The sequence below is a fragment of the Naegleria lovaniensis genome (genome assembly GCF_003324165.1).
Source record: "Naegleria lovaniensis strain ATCC 30569 chromosome Unknown tig040, whole genome shotgun sequence".
NCBI classification, from domain to species: Eukaryota; Heterolobosea; class Eutetramitea; order Acrasida; family Naegleriidae; genus Naegleria; species Naegleria lovaniensis.
The window spans coordinates 56,023-74,617 of NW_025407862.1; the positions used below are offsets into that span (position 1 = coordinate 56,023).

The following is an 18,595-nucleotide window of genomic DNA, read 5'->3' on the forward strand; positions in this document are numbered from 1 at the left end:
ACAGTTAGTGTTACAATTTACGAAGGGTGTCAAGGTCAATTTTTGTTCCCCTTTTCGAGGATGATTTTTTGGCAACTTTGGAACGATTTTGTTTGTTAGATGATACCACATCTTGTTTAGAATTCTTGTCCACAGAAGAAGTTCTTGCAACCTCAACGAATGACTTGGAAAATGAAGCGGATTTTTCAGGTGTAGAGGTTGTTGATGACGAGTGAATGCCCGAGTTCAATGTGCTCAATGGAGGCTTGGCTTGTTTCGAACCTTGTTGCTTGTTGCCACGTGTGGTGTGTTGTGAAGTTTTCACAGGTTCTAAAACCACGCTAGCAAAAGGTAAGTAAAAAGGAGTATAAGCGGAAGCATGGTTAACGCAGGATGCAGTGCTGGAGATGGTTTGTCTGTAGACATTGGCAAGAGTAGATTTCATGTGTTGTAAAAACAGGTCCACAAAACGCTTCTCTGACAACACAACGTCAATGGAACAAAAGATGACATATTGAGGATCCGTCTTAATGACCACTTCACACACTTCCTTGTCAGATCTGAATGGAGATGAAATAATTAATTGTGGATAAGTAGGAATGAATTCCATGAAAAAGGATTTTTGTGTCAAATTATAAGGAAGTACTTGCCAGAATATATGTAATTTGACACTACAGTCTTGATAACGAATCTCTGAAAATACCTTCACGTATAACTTGATCAAAAAGTCATTGGTAACAAATGGTGACAAATATCTGGCATAACGAGGATCGCTCTGGATCACATAGGACATGAATTCTAAATCTGAAAACACATGCGAAGGAAAATAACACAAACTTCCCGACTTTTGTTGCAAGAAAATAGGTACCAATTTCATCATTGCCTTGGTGTCACTTAATAAGTGTTTCGAAGCATGTTTCAAGATACCAAATTTCTTATTTCTCGTGATATAATCTAAAACGAAACTAACATCACTCCTAATTTCTTCGGAAGCGAGCTCAAAGAAGTACGGATTGAAGTCAATAGCTTTTTTCACAGTTTCCTTGTCATTCTGCACTAATTTATACACAAGTGGAAACAGTTCAGGTTTAGTTTCCACAAGATACGAAGCAAGAGACGAATTTTGTTGCATTTCAGGTGGGAGTTGTCTTAAAACACCATACTCTCCATGTTTCAGAGCCATCTTGATCAATTCCAAATCATTTCCAAACTTGGTGAAATTGTTTTTGAGATAATTCGGAAATGAAATTTTAAGCCAGGCCTCAACCACTCGCCTCGAAAATAGAACATCTTTGTTTAGATGATGTTCATAAAATGTCTCAAGCTTGGCACAATGTTTCGCCCCTTCATGGTTGGTGCGAATAGAAAGGAAGGAATATCCATGACAAGTTCTAAATAATTCCAGACATTTCAAAAGTAACTTTTCATTTTCCTTAATTTCAGAACTAGCATGTTCCAAAAGCTCATAATTGGTGAGAGTTTTATCTGTTATGGAATGATCAATAATTTTGAAAGAGTTGGAAATGACATTTCGAATACTCAAAAATTGTGACTCGGTTGTCGTGTGTTTTCTCACGAACTCGAGAAACTCTGAGCTTTTGATGGATGACAGTATGAGTGTGAGAATTTGTTCGTCCTTTTTCATTTCATCCTTCAAATATTGGAAAAGTTTGTAATCCGTCTTCATGGCAGGCAATGCCACCAATAAATCATTTTGTATCGAATTTGGTAACTTGGAAAATAGTTCAGGTTTTTTGACAATGACACTTTTCATCACGAATCGACTATGGAAAAAGTCGCTCTCAGATCCAAACCATTGACTCTTTTGGAAATGGTGTAAAAACAACAACTCGTGTGTTCGATCTTCTTGTTCCAAATGTTGTTCGAAAATCGTCTTACTTAAAGACTTGTTTTCCAACAAGTGAAAGGTCAACACGGGAAGAGAAAAGAACCATAACTTGCATAACATTGGAGTAGAGGGCAATGTCAACATGGACAAGATGTCCTTTTCGGATTTCGTGGACCATTCTTTTAGTGGACGAATCAATTTTGAATATTCGAGTAATTGTTGTCGGAAAGTTAATGTAGAGACCAAACGAGAATCTAATTGCTCGGCAATACTTGACAAGCTGTCTGGAATTTTCTGTACAATCTGTGTGACATCCCAAGAGGAGGATGTTGATTCCAACCGATAACTATAAGGTAAAATTGACATCAGCAAGGACCTTGAAAAAGTCGGAGAAGCATCCTTCTTCATGATCTTGCAAATTATGGCATAATAAACGAAAAAATCAAAATCCTCTCTGGTCAAACGACATCCAGAATGATGATTTCTTGAAACCATTTCATCCAAGAGAAGAGAGATCTTACGAGGTTGACCACATAATAAATTCTTGAGAAAGGATCGATGATATTTCACGGAAGGATTTAATTGATGAAATTCTGAATCGGTGAATTGATCCAAGTAAGCTTTTTTGCAAGCAACGTCGAGTGGCATGAATTTCAAACATAATTCGTTCATGGCTTTTGACAGTTGTCTCATGTTTGAATAATCATAAAGATCACCAAAGGAAATGATCTCGGCAAAAATCTCTGGAGGTAGATGATGATGATGAGAAGTGACCATTTGGAAGGACTTTTTTTGTGTTTTGTTAATTAGAATTCCCAAGTGGTTTCAATGGTCATGTGGTGTGAACAAAGCAAAGCTATACAAAATTGCGGGTAGAAAAGAATCCCACAAAATTAAGGTTAGAAAATCAAGATAATTTAATGAGCTACGTTACACGAAAAAATGTTCTTTGGTATTGTTGTACAGTGTATGTTACAATCTTGTACAAGTAAATGCTCTTGTGTAAACAAGAGATGAGTTGTGTTTGCCCCAAATTGTTCATGTATGTGAAATTGACAGTGGTTTTCCCAACTACTTGCTCTTGGACTTTGGAGATGGTGAAGTTGGTTGCTTTGGTGCTCTGTTGAGCTTGCTTTCAAGCTTTTTGAAATATGGCGCATTCTTGATGAGTGGGAGATATGGCTTTACAGCAATGTTAAATCTTTGGAATTGATCGTGATCAGAAATGGAAATGGCTGTCTGGACTACATAATTACCGAATGAATCTTGTAATAGAATGGATAAATTCTTGTCCTCTAAAACTTCCTCAATCATTGCGCTTTTAACATTTTCATTGCCAATTCTGAGACACTTTTCAACCACGTTGGAGCTAAACTTGTTGGTCGAGAGGGAAGTAATATGTCCATAAAATCTGGCAATAATCTTTTCATTGACAGAATCGTCGCCCAAATCCAAAATATATTGTACCACGTAATTTCCAAAAGGATTCTGAATGAGAGTGTACGCATGATTAATCACCTCCTTAATGAGCATCATCTTTTGACCCTCTGAAGCGTGATCAATGCATCTCTGAAGAACACAACAGCCGTGTTTATGAGTGGCCACTTCAACACAACGTCCAGCAACTGCAGTGTAAATAAACTGCTTATTCTCTGTTGATAATTGCTGGAGACAACGTTGAATCACATGGTTGCCATTCAAATCCTTAATGAGTGGAACTACAGAGTCTTTGAGAGCTTCAATGATTTGCGAGATTTGATCTTGTGTATTGAGACATTCAATCAGCTTTTGCACAGCTCTTGTACCATGCATGTTCATTGAAATGTTAATCAAATCTTTTGAGACTGCCCTAATAATTTGTGTCTTGTGTTCGTTTGAGCAATGCTCTACCAATTTTTGACACAAGTAATTACCAAATGGATCTGTCATTAACTCCACAATATGGCCATAAATCTCATCGAAAATAATTTGAAGACTTTGATCACTGTCTGTGAGCTTCTTTTGTAAGAAACGACATCCATATTGATCTTTTGCCAAACTGTAAACTTTTCCAATTGCGTCTTGAATGCTTGCCAATTTCATTGTCTTCTTTTCTTCTTCAGAAAGTTCCTTCTCTTTGCCATTGTTGTTGCTTTGGCTATTTTGAGTGCTCTTTTTAGACTTGCTCTTCTTTGAAGTAAGGGCTGGTGAGCTGCTCGTGGTAGACTCGTCCGATGATTCTCCTCCAGATGGAGAGCTGGAGGACTTGGGTGTTGTTGAACTGTTTTCTGTTCCATTGCTCATTGGAGAAGCAGTCACAATGGTTGGTGAGGTACTGTTTCCAGGAGGAACCAAATTGCTTGCAACAACAGTATTGAAAGCTGGTGGATTTGAAGTGACTTGATTTGGTGATCGGCCTCCTCCACCAGAGCTTTGATTGATGTTGTTGCTACCTGTTGCTGTTGGACTGCTTAATGGATCCTGAACCATCATCACATTATTGTTGCTGTTAGGCAGTTGTTGGTAAGCTCCTCCCATAAAGATCATGTTTGGATGAGCCTGAGTAGGTGATGTCATGATTAAATTGGCTCCACCATGATGTTGCATCATTGGGCTGTTATTTCCATTGGCACTTCCACCTCCAATAGGAGTTGGCTTTTGAATAAACACATTGTTACCAACACCACCACCTGTACTACCAGGACTATTTTGTTGCATTTGCTGTTGCAATAATTGTCTATTATATTCCAACATTTGTTGCTGTCTGTTGAGCTCTTCCAATTGTTTACTCTGAATGATGAGACGTTGTTGTTGTTCAAAGGTCATTCCATTCATGAAATGTTGTTGTTGTTGAGGAGGTAGAGATTGTTGATGCATATTCCAATCCATCATCATTCCATTGTTGTTGGGTCCAGGGCTACTAGTATTCATCATGTTGAATGGAGGCTGCATGATTGGATAGGACTGACCACCTCCTCCTTGATGAGAAAGATGATGCTGCTGACCGTTAAAGTTATTGACATGATGATGATGAACACCACCACTCACAGAAGAGGATGGTGCCGTTGTTGTTGAAGATGCATATGTATTGTTGCTGTTCTGGCTCTTTCCAAACATATCATAGGATGTTGCAGCATGGCCACTAAAAAACGACGAATTTACCATCTCGAGAGGTGTTGGCAACGTATCCTTGTTCGAGTACGAGTTATAGAAACTTGCATAGTCTGATTCACAACGAATATCACCAAATAAGTGAGAATATCTGGATTGAGAGGCAAATATATTGTTGCTGTCAAGTTCAGTCATGATAGGAGGAGCACTAATAGCTCGTTGCATGGAGAGTCCGAAATATTCATTGTTAGAAGGAGTGGCATTACGTTTAATTTCACTACCGATTGGAGCTTGAGAGTTGTTATTATTCATTCGTGGAGGAAGAGTATTGTTATTGCCATTGCTGTTATTGATGATACTCTGAAGAGTATGAATGGCAGAGGAGGATTGAAAGCCGTTGCTTCCGTTATTCATCATGATGAGTCGTAAGTGTCAGTAGTAGTAGTTGAAAGAAACAGCAGATGACAGTACTAGGACCACCAACAACACAATAGTAGCTACTGTTTGGATGAATTACTCGTGTGTTGGTGGTGATGATTAATGTTTGAAATTCTTCTTCAAAGAAGTCCGATGATAAAAGTATCTCTCTATTTCAACAACGAGCACTTCACTACTAAAGGATGACGAAATTAGAAAATATTTTGCGTGAGGATGATGGTTTGTTGTTCTCTCTATTCCAACAAACCACACGTGGATGTTTAAATCCTTGTGAATCGGTGGTAGTTATAGTTATTATTATAATAGATCCAACACTCACAGAGTCCCGTACGGTCGTTGCGGTTAGCAAAAGAGCCAACAGATTTTGCCGAAATTCAAAAAGGCACCACCAGTACAGACTGAAAATTTTTTTCGACACTATCAAAATTTTGCCCGATGCCAAGTCAACCTGCGTGCTTCAAAAGGCAAGTTCCAACGTTACAATTCTTAATGTCCATGGCATCCAATAAATTTTGAACAGGACAATACAGACTTCAGATACTTATATTATTTGACAACTGTCCCATACGCAACAGAACCTTTTGCTCACTCCTTTGTAAAAAAAAATAATTATTGTTGTTAAGAATACGGATCTAATCATTTCTCCCACATAAATGATATCATTATCGGAAGCAGAAAAATTGAAAATTACCAATGGGAATCCTACGGCCATTGATCTCTTTCAAGAACAATCTCCAAAAGGCTTCTCTGGACAATTCATTGAAACACATTCTCAAGCCTTTGATTTTTCAAAGGATCTGATCAATCTCAACGTGAATCAAGATATGGGAATCATCTCTTGCCAACGCTCGAATGGAAACCGAACGAATGAATTAATTTATTTTCATTGTAGTGGAATTAAAATTTTTGAACAACAACAACAAATGAATCATCAACGTGATGAAAATTCGGAACGAAATGATTCTTTCACTCTGGTTCGTTCTTTTAATTATCCACCTTCCAATCGATGCTATGCTCCCTCAATTTATGGAATTATTTATGATAAGAAGGATCATTCATGCATCTTTTTGACAAGTCTTGAATTGAATTATGAACCACGATTGATCAAGCTAAGTTTGGACACTGGCAAAGTGATATGGAACACTTGTCTCTCAGAATTTAAGGTCAATTCAAAAAGATATCAAAGTTTTATTCATCCAGTGATGGATAGTCGTGGAATTATTTATTTGGGAGACACTTCTCAAAAGAAAATTTATGTAATTTGTAATGAAAGTGGTCGAATTTTGGACAAAATGGGTCAACACTGTAAGAAATCGTTTCCACAACATCTTGTACATTTTTGGAGTTGTTCTTTGGATCGAAATGACAATTTATTACTGTCATGTTATGATCACAATTTTCTGCCAGTGTTCAAAGTTTTCACAAGAAATTTACAATTTGTAAAAACCATTTCACTGCAATTGTATTTAACAAAACCATTGATTTATGATCCCATTTCGGATGGATATTTGTTAAGAACTCGAGATACATGTTATTACTTGTCCAAAGATTTCCAAACCATTTCACACAAGACCATTTCTTCTGAATCTCATGTTTCATTTTTGAATGGTGTGCTATTTAGCATGAATACTAGAAAATTGCAATGCTACGAATAATAATAATAACACATGGTTGGAGAGTGTTAAGTTCAACAAGTTCTGGAATACATTGTAGAGTATGTTTGCATGAACTGCAATGGAATTTTCATAGTACCAAAACGAAAATGTGTAACAATGACAAAGGCGACCAAGTTCTTCGTTCATTTACGATCGTAAAATTATGCCAAATGATTTTCTAACCATTATTCTGCCATGAAGATAAATCTCGCTGTGTATCATCATCCATATAAATTTATTCATTATTGGTATCATTGTTTGAAGTCGATCGACTCACAAGGCCACTCTTTTCCTTTTTAGCCTCTCGAGCTCCATGAACTTTTCGAATATTTTCTTGAATCTTGTTGAAGAATTGTTTAGAGCTGCCAAACATCTTATCTGAGCCCACTGCAGAGGCATCTTCGAGTTTGGTGGCCTTCTCTTTCTTTGCATTCTCCTTCTTCTTTTCAATGTCATCCATGAGCTTGGATGCATGAGCAGAGGCACCAGGATTTAATTTTTCAATCAATTCTTGAGCCTTCTTACTCTTCTTACTGGCTAACTCTTTGACTTGTCTTCTCTTTCGTTTCTTGTCTTGTTCTGACATTTCTTCATTGGCTTGTGGCAACCATTTGACAGCTGGAAGAATTTCATGAGCACTCTTCTCACCTTCTTCCTTACCAGTGACGAGATTTGTGACACTCTTCAATTCGGATTCATCTTCAAGGTCAATTCGAGGTGGAGCCACATAGGTAAAGGTCGACATTTGGTTGAGTACTTGCAGAAGATCTGAGACTTGTTTAAGAATTTTTTGCTTGGTTGCCTTAACAACTGGGTCCTCCTTCTTTTCTTCCTCAATATCAACTCCTTCCACTTTTTTGAGATACATTTCTTCATAGATTTGTGCCAGAGATTTCTTGGATTTTTCATGTTCCAATTGGACATCTTGTTTTAAATCTTCATTCTTGTCACTCTCTTCTGGTTTTACGGGATCGTCAAAAATTCCACTCACAATTCGACTAATAATAATACTTTCCAAATCTCGAGTCACTTCTTCGGTAATTACTGGCTTGGCTTTGTGTGCATGTTCAAATGTTAATTTTCCTTCCTCAACCAGAGAGTTCTTTGGTCTTTTCTTTGCATCAACTTCACCAATTTCTTGCCAGTCCTTATCTGCAATATGTCGACCTTCTAATTCTTCCATTTTTGCCAACAATCGTTCTTGTTCCAGCTCGAACGGTGTTTTATGAGTTCCGTTCATGTCTTCAGTATTCTTGTCTTCTTCCTCATCGTCGTCATCCTCTTCCTCTTCATCTCCGTACAGTTCTCCAAAGGCCTTCCTCAATTCCTTATTATTAACTATTTGTTCATTCATGTCATAATCCATCTCGTCCAACTTGTCCATATCTTGTTCCATGAGTTCGAGGAACTTGTTAATATCTTCCTCTGTTTCTGCCTCCGATTTATCTGCAATATAATTTCGTGCATCATCCACAGATGAGGGCTGTGTCCTCTTTTTTGAACTACGAAAATGGTCATCATCCTCCTCGTCGGCATTTTCAAAATTGTTTTCATCTTCTTCATCCTCATCATCGTCTTCGTCATTGGTCATGGCTCGTCGCAGAGCTCTTTCATCAATTTCTTGATCATCATTTTCATCTTCATCATCGTCGTCTTCAAGTAAATATTCCAAAACATGTTCGGGAACAATCGACTCTAACGATGGTAACTTGTTTTCAATATTATTTGAAAGTTGTTTGAGAAGAGGTTTGTGAAAGGTTTCTAATTGACTCCAAATTTGCTCCTCATCAAATCTAATCATCATGAAACAGCATTTCCGATTTAAAGAACAAGTCCAATAATAGTATTGCATATTGAAAAGATGAGATTCATATCAATAGGAAAATCATGAATACTCGGAAATTTCATCCAACTAGAAAATACATACCCCTCTACTAATAATTTATTCATTCCCGATGATTGAACCATCAACGAGTCTTTTCCTGATTTTTCCAATTCATAGACACCCTTGATCCATTCCTTTAATTGTCGTTGTGAGCGTTCTCCGGATTCAAAAATTTCCTCTATAAATTGTTGGTTGATTTCGTTCTTGTGTGTATGATCATCATCCTCTTCATCATTATGAATTGTTGTTGCCGATGATGAAATTTGTGAGAGAATATTCGAGAGGACCAAAGGCTTCATTTTTTTTTTACTTTTTTTTTCGAATTTTTTGTTGAACCCTTTCAAATAGTTGTTACTATCTCTTTCAATGATGTGATCAAAAAGCTAATATTCTCTCAAAGTTGAACAACATTCTTCAAACAATTCAATGTCAACGAGAACAACACAAATTTTGTTCTCACTACACGAAGCTACGACCCCTCTTTTAACTTCGGACGGCTATGCCAATATTACTCTTTCTTATTTTGCACCAACAGGCAACACGAAAATGGGTTTCAACAATTCCAACAAATTTTTGATGACGAGAATGTTCAGCATGGCTTGTCGCAAATGGTTCTCTCATTTCAACTCAAAGATTTTGAAGAGTGTTCGAAAATAGCCGCACAACTCGTACTTTGTGGAAATCCAGTGGTCGTTGCCAAAGCTCAGAAATATTTGTGTGCATGTACACTTTATTCAGCAACAAGTCTGCCTGAAAAATGGTCAGGAGAAATTCGGTTAAGCAAAGATGGAGAGCCATACCCCATGTAAAACACGTGATGAGTCACATCCAACAACCACATTCAACCTTCTCAAGTTGGTGATGAATGATATCGTAGAATAAATTCTTTATTAGGAGACTCTCAAAATTGATACGCAGTCACAACAGGTGGCATCACCATCATTCCACTCGTCGAAGTTGAAGGTAATCCATATTCTTGTGGACCGTTATTAAGCGTTCGTGCCACATCCACATTTTCAACGACATTCTTGTTCATTCCCATGATCACATTCAAAGTTGAATAATTATTACCAGGTGTGAATGGTTCAAGAATCATCACGGCTTCCTTCTTTCTTTTAGCAAGTTTTCGAGGCTTTTTAGAGGAGGATGAATTCGATGACGAGACATCATCTCGATTCATTTCTTCAACTTGATGTTCTCCTTGATGGGCATCTTCAATTCCCTTCTTTCTCTTGTGAGTACTTGCTTGTGAATTGGAAGTGGCAGAAGAAGATCGCTTTCTCTTTGAAGATTGATTCGAAGAGGATGATGAATGCGTCGATTGAGCATCAGAATTTTGACTCGTGACATTCTTCTTTTGATTGGATCGTTGAATGCCTTCTCTCTTGTTCACACTTCCATTTCGTGCCTTATTAGGATCATAGAGACCTTTGGTGTATCTCCATTGTTTATGATAACAAGTCATGCAAGAAATTCCAGGAATGACATCGTATTCAGGGAAACAATTTCGATAATTGTGAATATTTCCTTGATGGATGGAATAATTCTTGAGGAAACTCACAACCGTAGAGTCTCTCTTACAACAGGCACAAATTTGGAGACCTTCACTGTTGACGTGTTGAATCTTATTAGCATGATGATTAGTGACAGTCGTTGAAGAAGACATTGAAGCAGCAGCATTGGCTTGACCTCGACGAGAAGAAGAACTTTTACCAGCACTGCCTGAAGATATTGCTTGTTCTTCTTCACTCCATTCTGAATCCTCTTCATCAATTTCAAGTTCTTGTTCTTCCTCTTCGTCGTCGTTATCCATTTCAAAATCTTCATCTTCAAAAGTTCGACGAGAAGTTCTTCTTGTTCTTCTTCTCGAACGTTGAGTGTGATCATCAGCATCATGGTTGTGATCCTCTTCGAGTGTTTCCTCGTCATCATTGTCATCATCTCCTTGCATCAAGGCATTCGAGAAATTTGAAATTCTTCCAGTGCTTAATCGAGGATATTCTTGAGCATCGTTAATGTAATCGAGTGCTCCTAATAACAAGTAGAAGGATTGTAGGGAACCTTTTGGTGCCTTACTGGTAGTGTGATTGGTTGACTCTACAGCAATGGAGGTAGATGGAGTGGTTGGGAGAGATTGAGTGCTGAGCATTTTGTTGTTTTGAATTTAGGGTACAAGTAGAGGTGGTTGGTTGAAGAGGAGATTTGACGAGTGTGTTTGTGGTTACAATATTACTACTACAGATGAATATGTCGTGATGATGATGATGTTTTGACTAGTGACAGTAAGCTTTTCAAATAGCTATTCTCAAACAACAACAGGGAAAGGAACAATGAAAACTCTTTGGAAGCGGAGTATGTATTTCGGAGAAGCACTTGTTTTGATGATGTCGTTATTATCTCTCTTTTGGAATGTCGTTTGTCGTCGTAGTCGTCTTTGTCGATCGTTGACCTTACTCCTCTTCTGGTTGTTTTTTTTAAGTGTTAAGCATAATGATGATGCGGCTCATGCACCGTTTTAAGTCATCGACGTCCAAACTGGAATGTTGTTGTTGCTGAAAGAGCCCATCAAGCCAGACATCATGGGCGACATCATCTCTTCTCAACAACAATATCTAATGTCTTAATTTTCAAGAGAAAACAGATGATGGAAAGTACAAAATGAAGAGTGGATGATGGGATGCTGTAAAATGCTGTTAAAGGTCTTGAGATGATGACTCTTACGGTGAAATTTGATTGGTGTTGATGTCATCCATTGTACGTCTTTGGTGAAATTAAGTCGATTAGGAGAGAAGTGAATATATTTTGATGAATCTGATGTGAGTGTTGGTGAGTGAGTATTGCAGGTCATTGTTAATGATGAATATCAGAGATTAGTAGTGAATCTTAATGTAATTTGGTTGGAGCTTCATTTGGACTTGTTTGCCTTAATCTTTGGTAAATTTAATGTCTCTAAATTCTCGAGTATGATCATGATAAAGTGTGTTCTTTTTCTCCCAGTAACAGTTACTACATGCCATTGAACAGCGCAGTGGATGGATATCAACTTTGCTTAATTAGTCATGACAATACTCATTTCACTGTCATCATCCCAAGAAATATTTAATTTTCCCTTGTATTCGTCGCCTTCTTTCAAATCGGGGCAATAAGCTTGCATTCGTACCTTCACTCCATAAATTTTACCACTTTTTAAATGTTCCATGAATAGAGAGGGTTGAATGATTCGTGAGAAGGAGCATGATTGTACGGTTGGAATTAATTTTCCACTATTATCTGTCACTCTGAAATTATTCACTTGAATGGTATGGTGTGGTTTAACCTCAAACACTTTTTGCTCCAATTTGGCATCCAAGAAAACAATTTTCATATAAATAACCACTTGATTGAAGGTTAATTTGGGTTTCTCTTGTTTGTACGTGCGATAGTATCGATATGCATTCACTGATGACTCGTAAACATCTTCAAAACTAGTCGCTAGTCCATTAATATTCACGGTATATGAAATTGGTTTTGTAATGTCAAAAACTTTGAAAAGTCCTAGTTGTGCTGCCTTGGTGAACTTCTCTGCACAAGGAGAGCATAAAAACGGGAACAGAGGCTTAAAGTCCCACCAACAATCATTATCATCTGTTTCGTTATGTTTCAAAGCAAGGAAAGGCACATCAATCGATTTTTTGAATTGAAATTTTTTCGTCGTATTCATGAGGCCATTAATTAAATAGACTTGTTGAGGTGTTTGGGGCTGTAACAGTTCCATCTCATTCCGAACACAGTGCATTAGTTTGAAAGCTTCATCCCTCTCCAAAACGGACATGGCCATTTCTGTAGGTAGCTCCTGTTTTCGGAAGAGGCGAGCTGCTGGTTTTTTCTGCACAATTGAATTTTCATCTCCGCTATCGGAATCACTGGATGATGATGAAGACTCGGAGGATGAAGATTCATCACTACTCGATTCATCCTTTTTGAATAATCTATTTGATTTGGAATAGAGTTTTTGAGGAGGTTGTTTTTTCTTTGTTTTCGGTGGTATGTTTTTAATTTCCATAACCTCTTCAACTCCATCCTCACGCTCTCTTCCAACACCTGTATTCTTCTTATTTTTCACTTGGTCTGATACCAAAGAAGAAGAAGGCTCTTCCGATGATGAATGTTTTTGCTTTTTTTGAGAAGTTGCGTGATTTTCCTTTAAATTGCTTCTCTTCATTTTTTTAAGTGCAACTTTACAAAAAAAAATTCAAAGTCTTCAAAAGCTGCAAACAAGAACCCTTAATCTTTGAAAGCGGATCATTACCAGTTGATCTCTGATTCGAGTATGATCCTTCACCCTCCATACTACATGAAACGCATTTCCATTCCGCTAGCACCATCTTAAAAAAAATTGAGAACACTTGATTCAAAATGTCCTCTCAATCTTCTCGTGAGTTCAGTTTCAATTTTAAAAAGAGAAAATTAACTTCAAATTCTGAACAGAATGATGCCAACGTAAAATCGTTCTCTGAAATTAGCTCCAATTCTCAAATCTTTCCGAATCAAATTCTCTTTCATATACTTGAATTTCTCGATTCTCCATTCGTTATTAGTGTGATTATGAGAGTTTCAAAACAATGGCTCGAACTTGCGATGAACATTCCTAAAAGTTTGACTTTTGTGAACAAATTCAATTCAGCGCAGGTCAAAATGCTTTCATTCGAATGCGAATTCTCGTTGAAAAATTTGACTTATTTGAATATATCCACTCATTTGTTGATTTTTGGAACGACTATTGGAACGAAAGGTGTGGAATATTTAGCAGCGAGTCCTTACATTCAAAAATTGAAAGTCTTAAATTTACAAAATCAAAGAATTGGTTTTGAAGGAGTGAAATTACTTTCTCAAAGTGAGAACTTTCAAAATTTGACCGAGTTGAATTTATATGGCAATGAAATTCATTCAGATGGAATTGAACATCTTGCTCAAAGTAAATACATGCAAAATTTGACGCTATTGGATTTATCTTTGAATAAGATTGATGAAAAGGGAGCTCTGTATTTAGCTCAGAGTGACCATTTAGGAAATTTAAAAACCTTATACTTACATTGGAACGATATTGGTTCTGAGGGTGATGAAGCTTTAAGAACGAGTCAAAAATTGAAGAGTTTAACTTCTTTGAAAAATTGGTTGTGAACAATAACAATCTCATACTCCTTACTAATCTGTGTGAAATATTTCATGTGTTACAATAACAATATTTCTTCTGTCTGATATGTATGTACATACATTCATACATTTGTACTTTCACTCATCGATGAACTACAAAAATTTCACTCCAATGAGGAGCATTCTCTTCCAACAAGTATCGACGCCACATTTCCGTACGATAGGTTACATTTGGCTTGCACTGCTCTTCCAACCATTCAACAGGTTCATTCAATAAGAATCGAGAAGGTATTTCAAAATAAGGTCCTTCATAGGCAAATTCCATTCGTTGTGGTAAAAATTCGTTCATCACTTGACAATACTCTTCCAGAGTCAATTCAAAGAGTGAGAGGGCAGCTTTAGATGGTCTCTTCGTACTACTGGCCAATATCGATGGATATAAATTTCCACTTTCTCGCATGATTTGTAAATAAATTTCTCCTAATCGTGGAGGTTGACGATGCTTGAAATACATGTGGACTTGAAATTTGAAACCCAATTGTTCAGCCATGATTGGGAATATGGTGGAATCTTGTCGAGCGGCAATTTCAATCAATTCAATGTCTTGTTGTAACTCGTGAGAGGCAAAATAGAGAGCTTGGCCTGTCTGTTGGACGGCTTTTTTCACAATTTCTCAATCCTCTATAAATTCAATGGGAACGTAGGCCAGACATAAACCCCCTCCTTGTTCGATGAATTTCAATACAAAATCTCGAGAACGTTTTAGTTTAGAACTGGCGAACTTGAATGCGTGTGGATACTCTTTGTGACATTTGGCAGATGTTAATACTACTTGTTCATTATTGCCCATTTCTTCTGGAAATATTTCTAATAGGGCGCATGCTTTTGTGGGATCTTGATACATCTCAACAAGAAATTTCTCCTTCCATTCAGGTTGCAGCTCAGTTGGGACAAATTGAAGAGCGAGAGGATTTTGACAAGTGGCAGCTTTTACAATAGAGTGGTCGTTTCGCAATGCTAAAGGAGCATATTCAAGACAAAGACCATTCTGAGAAACAGCCTTCATGACTATAGTAAAATCATTTCGCAACAATGGGCCCAAGTACTGTAATAATTTTCCTTGTTTTGAAATCAATGGAAGAATGAACTCGCGATCTTGTTGTAAATGTTCTGGAACATTGAAAAATTCATAATAACGGTCAAGAATGAAGCAGTTCCAAAATTCTCGATCGTTTTTAAGGTCGTCCGAGAGGTTGGTTTGACATTGTGCTGATTTTTGAAAGCAGTCACCAATGTGATCAATACTTTTTGCCAAGTCTTTCTTATTTCTGGCAAGTTCAGGTGGACAGCATTTAATATACAACAAGTAATCGATTAAATCATCTTTGAAATCATTGCTCAGTAAGAGTTCTCTCGTGGCATAATTGAAAACATGTAAATTTTTCAATTCAATTTCTCGAAACATCATGGTTTTGTTGAATTTCCATTTCAAGTTGTTTGAAAATTCACATTCTTTCACATATTTCACAAATGGTGGAGTATAGAAAAAGAAACGTAAAAGTGAATATTTACACGATTTTTCAAAGCATTCACTATCAAACATGAGTTCCATCGGGAAAAAGAGAGGGTTTAATTAAACAACAGCTACTCGTTCAGAAACTTGAGTTTATTTCTCCAACAATATCTTAGCTGGATTACTTCACCTACAATTGCATAAACTAACCTATTGCTGCCATGTATTTCAAACTTGCGGACAATTTAGAGACAAGGAATAAACTCACTATGCATATACTAGCCACAACCGGGCCCCGAAAATCAATAGAAGCAAAGAATAGAACTCTTCGCAGGTGCAAGTTTCCTCGAAACTCTCAACACCTTAGTAACAAAACCCCCTGGGTCAGTGTTACAACTACACTCAAACAAACTTTTGACATAACTATGTCAAGAAAAAACGAATTCATAATCATCTTAAAATTGTGCAGTAATACAATTAGTTCAAGAATACATACCAGATATTTTCGTTCTTTTAAATTGGTAAGGGTGGGGCGGTGGGAGTACTAAGGATGCTGAAATCTTTGACATGATAGGGAGTGGATATTTCTGAATGATATCCAATAATGGTTGACTGCTGCTACTCATTGTTTATGCAATTTTTAAACTTGCTTAAACCAAAGAGCACAATTACCATTCTATTTATACTCAAAAAACTTTCATTGTAATCCTGGTTGACTTCGTAGCTTTGTTGTTTACAATATAAACTTTCGTAAGTCCCTGTCGGTCCTTACTACAATTTTGGCATTCAAGAAATTGGTTCCGAACTTGAAACCACTTGCAAAAACCTTTCATTTGTTTTTCGAATTTCGTTTTCAATTTTCGAGAGATCCAGCAACTGCTAGCAAAATCGATTAAAGTGATTCGAAGATGGTCATTATGGAGAGTGGTGGTAGGTGACATGGATGGTGCAAACATTTTTTTTAAAAACTCACCAAAATTAAGGTGTCACATTGGTTTGTCTTTCCGTTCTTGTCAGTCATCGAGTTACAGCGTTGTAAATATTTTGAAACACTTGTTTACTGTAATTCAGAAAACGCTCATTTCGAAACGAGGAAGTTGGATAAATCTTTTTGAGGAACTTCAGCTGGTGGTAGATTAAAATCAATTTTCTTTCGAAGAGCTCCCAATCCAAGAGTCAACACGTCCTCAATTCTCATAGATCGTAAGCCATTGTTTGGACAAAGGTTAATAATTTGATCAAATAAATTTCTAGAGTTGTAGTTTTTGACAATATTCACGTCGTTTTGAATAGCATCAGAAATGATGTGCATTCCTCCCAAAACAATTAACAGGTGCTTGAAACTTGGCATGTCATAGTCCTTAGAATCAATGCTTTTACCAAACTCGGCATGTGTCACAATCATGTCATAGCCTTCCTTGTAGGGTGATTGTGTGAAAACTTCGCTAAAGCATGAAGCAAGACGAACATTGTAGCCCCAATAGAGCCCTTTCTTTTGTTTAGGAGTTTCTGAGCTCACAATTCTTCCTTCATGATATCCTTGCAGTGTGTTATAAATTTCCACAGTCACTCGTAAACCAGGTGGTACAGCCTTTTTCAATTTTACCAATTTTGAGTGGCCAACATAGACAAGATTACCCTCTTCCAACACGAGACCTTCTCTGTAGGGGTGTGACATTTCCATGGCGTTTAAATGGTGAGCACTATCTAGAATGTCTTGTGGCATGGACATGGCTGTTTTCAACATTTTTAGTTTTGGAATGAGCTTTTCTCGCAAATAAGGTGGCGTCTCTAAATAATAGAGCATGTTTGCCAAGTAAACATGCTTATCGATCGCAAGGGAAATGTAGTCGTCTTGCTTTTGCTTCTTCTTTTTTGATTCGCCATATTTTGCTTTCTCTTTCATTTCTGTCACAACAGGAGGTTCAATATTCGGTAAAAAGTTTGATGTATCAAGTAAATCTCCCTTTTCATTGTAAATGATAATTTCATTGACTTTGAAGCATGTGCATGCCCTTGCAATAGAGGTGCAAATGAGAGTTTTTTGTTCATCTGACATGTTTGAGTCGAGAATGCATCCTGGAATGGCTATCGTAACAGTATAGTTCTTTCGTGTGTATGGAGGAACGTACTCAACCAAGACTTTCTTTTTTGGAACGGATGAATTTTGTTGCTGCTTGGATGGCTCTGAGGTTGGCTTGGATGATTTTTCTGTGGGCTGCTTGGTATGATTCAATTTCGACACATCCTTATCAACAACACTAGTGGTGGAAGAAGATAATGTAGTGCCAATAGATTCCTTAATCTTGTTGCTATTGGTTTCAGGTTCCTCGTTGTTGCTTTCACTGTTATTGTCAGTTTCTTTTTCCATGTCATGATCATCACTAATGTCCATTCCATCCAATGCAATATTAGTATTCTCCTCATCTTCACTTGGTTTTTGTTCCACATCCACAACAGTTTTCACAACAAGTTGTTTGCCTTTTTCCTCCTCTTCCTTGCCCTCTCTAAATTCTTGATTCTTTTTTCGCTTGAGTTGAGAATTTTTCACTATAAGTTTTTCTTTGAGAAGTGAAATTTCTTTCAGAATTCTCTTCTTTTTGGAACGTTGTTCATTTTCTTGACCGAGTGAGGTGTCAGCATTTTCAAGCTTTTCCTCCTCCTTCTCGATTTGTTCAAGTTTCTTCTTTAATTTTTTAATCTTCTTCTGTATGGCATGTACAGAGTCTTCCATATCATTTCCGGCAGCAGACTCTTCCACCAACTTTTGTCTATTGACTACAGCAATTTCGGGATGTTTCTCCACAAACGCATCAATAATTTGTTGATTGGAATCCTTTTGATTTTTTGATTTTGTAAAGATTAAATCCTGTTTAGCTTGTCTACGTGTAACCATTCCGGCATCTTCCTCGTCGGAGCTCTCATGATACCCTTCAATGATACTCTTCGCTTTGGAATTGAGAATGAAGTGGTTATTGGCAATCACACTGCGAGGCATTTTTTTTGGGTTTAAAAAAAATTTGAACATCAAACGATTTGGTTCGTTTATTGAA

General features: G+C 37.2%; 10 protein-coding genes across 10 annotated transcripts; 2 read left to right on the top strand and 8 right to left on the bottom strand.

The window, feature by feature from the left end:
* Positions 1–10: 10 nt before the first annotated feature.
* On the bottom strand, positions 11–2,605 carry C9374_010050 (uncharacterized protein; the record flags this gene model as incomplete). The annotated part of the gene is made up of 1 exon (XM_044685552.1): positions 11–2,605. One exon carries the CDS (start codon positions 2,603–2,605, stop codon positions 11–13), a length of 2,595 nt encoding a protein of 864 aa, XP_044544220.1.
* Positions 2,606–2,899: 294 nt separating this feature from the next.
* C9374_010051 (uncharacterized protein) lies at positions 2,900–5,335 on the bottom strand (the record flags this gene model as incomplete). Its single annotated transcript, XM_044685553.1, has 1 exon — positions 2,900–5,335. One exon carries the CDS (start codon positions 5,333–5,335, stop codon positions 2,900–2,902), a length of 2,436 nt encoding a protein of 811 aa, XP_044544221.1.
* Positions 5,336–6,009: 674 nt separating this feature from the next.
* C9374_010052 (uncharacterized protein) lies at positions 6,010–7,011 on the top strand (the record flags this gene model as incomplete). The annotated part of the gene is made up of 1 exon (XM_044685554.1): positions 6,010–7,011. The coding sequence occupies one exon, from the start codon at positions 6,010–6,012 to the stop codon at positions 7,009–7,011; it is 1,002 nt and encodes a 333-aa protein (XP_044544222.1).
* Positions 7,012–7,246: 235 nt separating this feature from the next.
* On the bottom strand, positions 7,247–9,195 carry C9374_010053 (uncharacterized protein; the record flags this gene model as incomplete). Its single annotated transcript, XM_044685555.1, has 2 exons — positions 7,247–8,804; positions 8,939–9,195. The coding sequence occupies 2 exons, from the start codon at positions 9,193–9,195 to the stop codon at positions 7,247–7,249; spliced, it is 1,815 nt and encodes a 604-aa protein (XP_044544223.1).
* Positions 9,196–9,797: 602 nt separating this feature from the next.
* Positions 9,798–11,045, bottom strand: C9374_010054 (uncharacterized protein; the record flags this gene model as incomplete). Its single annotated transcript, XM_044685556.1, has 1 exon — positions 9,798–11,045. The coding sequence occupies one exon, from the start codon at positions 11,043–11,045 to the stop codon at positions 9,798–9,800; it is 1,248 nt and encodes a 415-aa protein (XP_044544224.1).
* Positions 11,046–11,945: 900 nt separating this feature from the next.
* Positions 11,946–13,097, bottom strand: C9374_010055 (uncharacterized protein; the record flags this gene model as incomplete). Its single annotated transcript, XM_044685557.1, has 1 exon — positions 11,946–13,097. One exon carries the CDS (start codon positions 13,095–13,097, stop codon positions 11,946–11,948), a length of 1,152 nt encoding a protein of 383 aa, XP_044544225.1.
* A 194-nt stretch (positions 13,098–13,291) lies between these two features.
* On the top strand, positions 13,292–14,056 carry C9374_010056 (uncharacterized protein; the record flags this gene model as incomplete). The annotated part of the gene is made up of 1 exon (XM_044685558.1): positions 13,292–14,056. One exon carries the CDS (start codon positions 13,292–13,294, stop codon positions 14,054–14,056), a length of 765 nt encoding a protein of 254 aa, XP_044544226.1.
* A 115-nt stretch (positions 14,057–14,171) lies between these two features.
* On the bottom strand, positions 14,172–14,579 carry C9374_010057 (uncharacterized protein; the record flags this gene model as incomplete). Its single annotated transcript, XM_044685559.1, has 1 exon — positions 14,172–14,579. The coding sequence occupies one exon, from the start codon at positions 14,577–14,579 to the stop codon at positions 14,172–14,174; it is 408 nt and encodes a 135-aa protein (XP_044544227.1).
* Positions 14,580–14,702: 123 nt separating this feature from the next.
* Positions 14,703–15,641, bottom strand: C9374_010058 (uncharacterized protein; the record flags this gene model as incomplete). Its single annotated transcript, XM_044685560.1, has 1 exon — positions 14,703–15,641. The coding sequence occupies one exon, from the start codon at positions 15,639–15,641 to the stop codon at positions 14,703–14,705; it is 939 nt and encodes a 312-aa protein (XP_044544228.1).
* A 979-nt stretch (positions 15,642–16,620) lies between these two features.
* C9374_010059 (uncharacterized protein) lies at positions 16,621–18,540 on the bottom strand (the record flags this gene model as incomplete). The annotated part of the gene is made up of 1 exon (XM_044685561.1): positions 16,621–18,540. One exon carries the CDS (start codon positions 18,538–18,540, stop codon positions 16,621–16,623), a length of 1,920 nt encoding a protein of 639 aa, XP_044544229.1.
* Between the last annotated feature and the right edge of the window lie 55 nt (positions 18,541–18,595).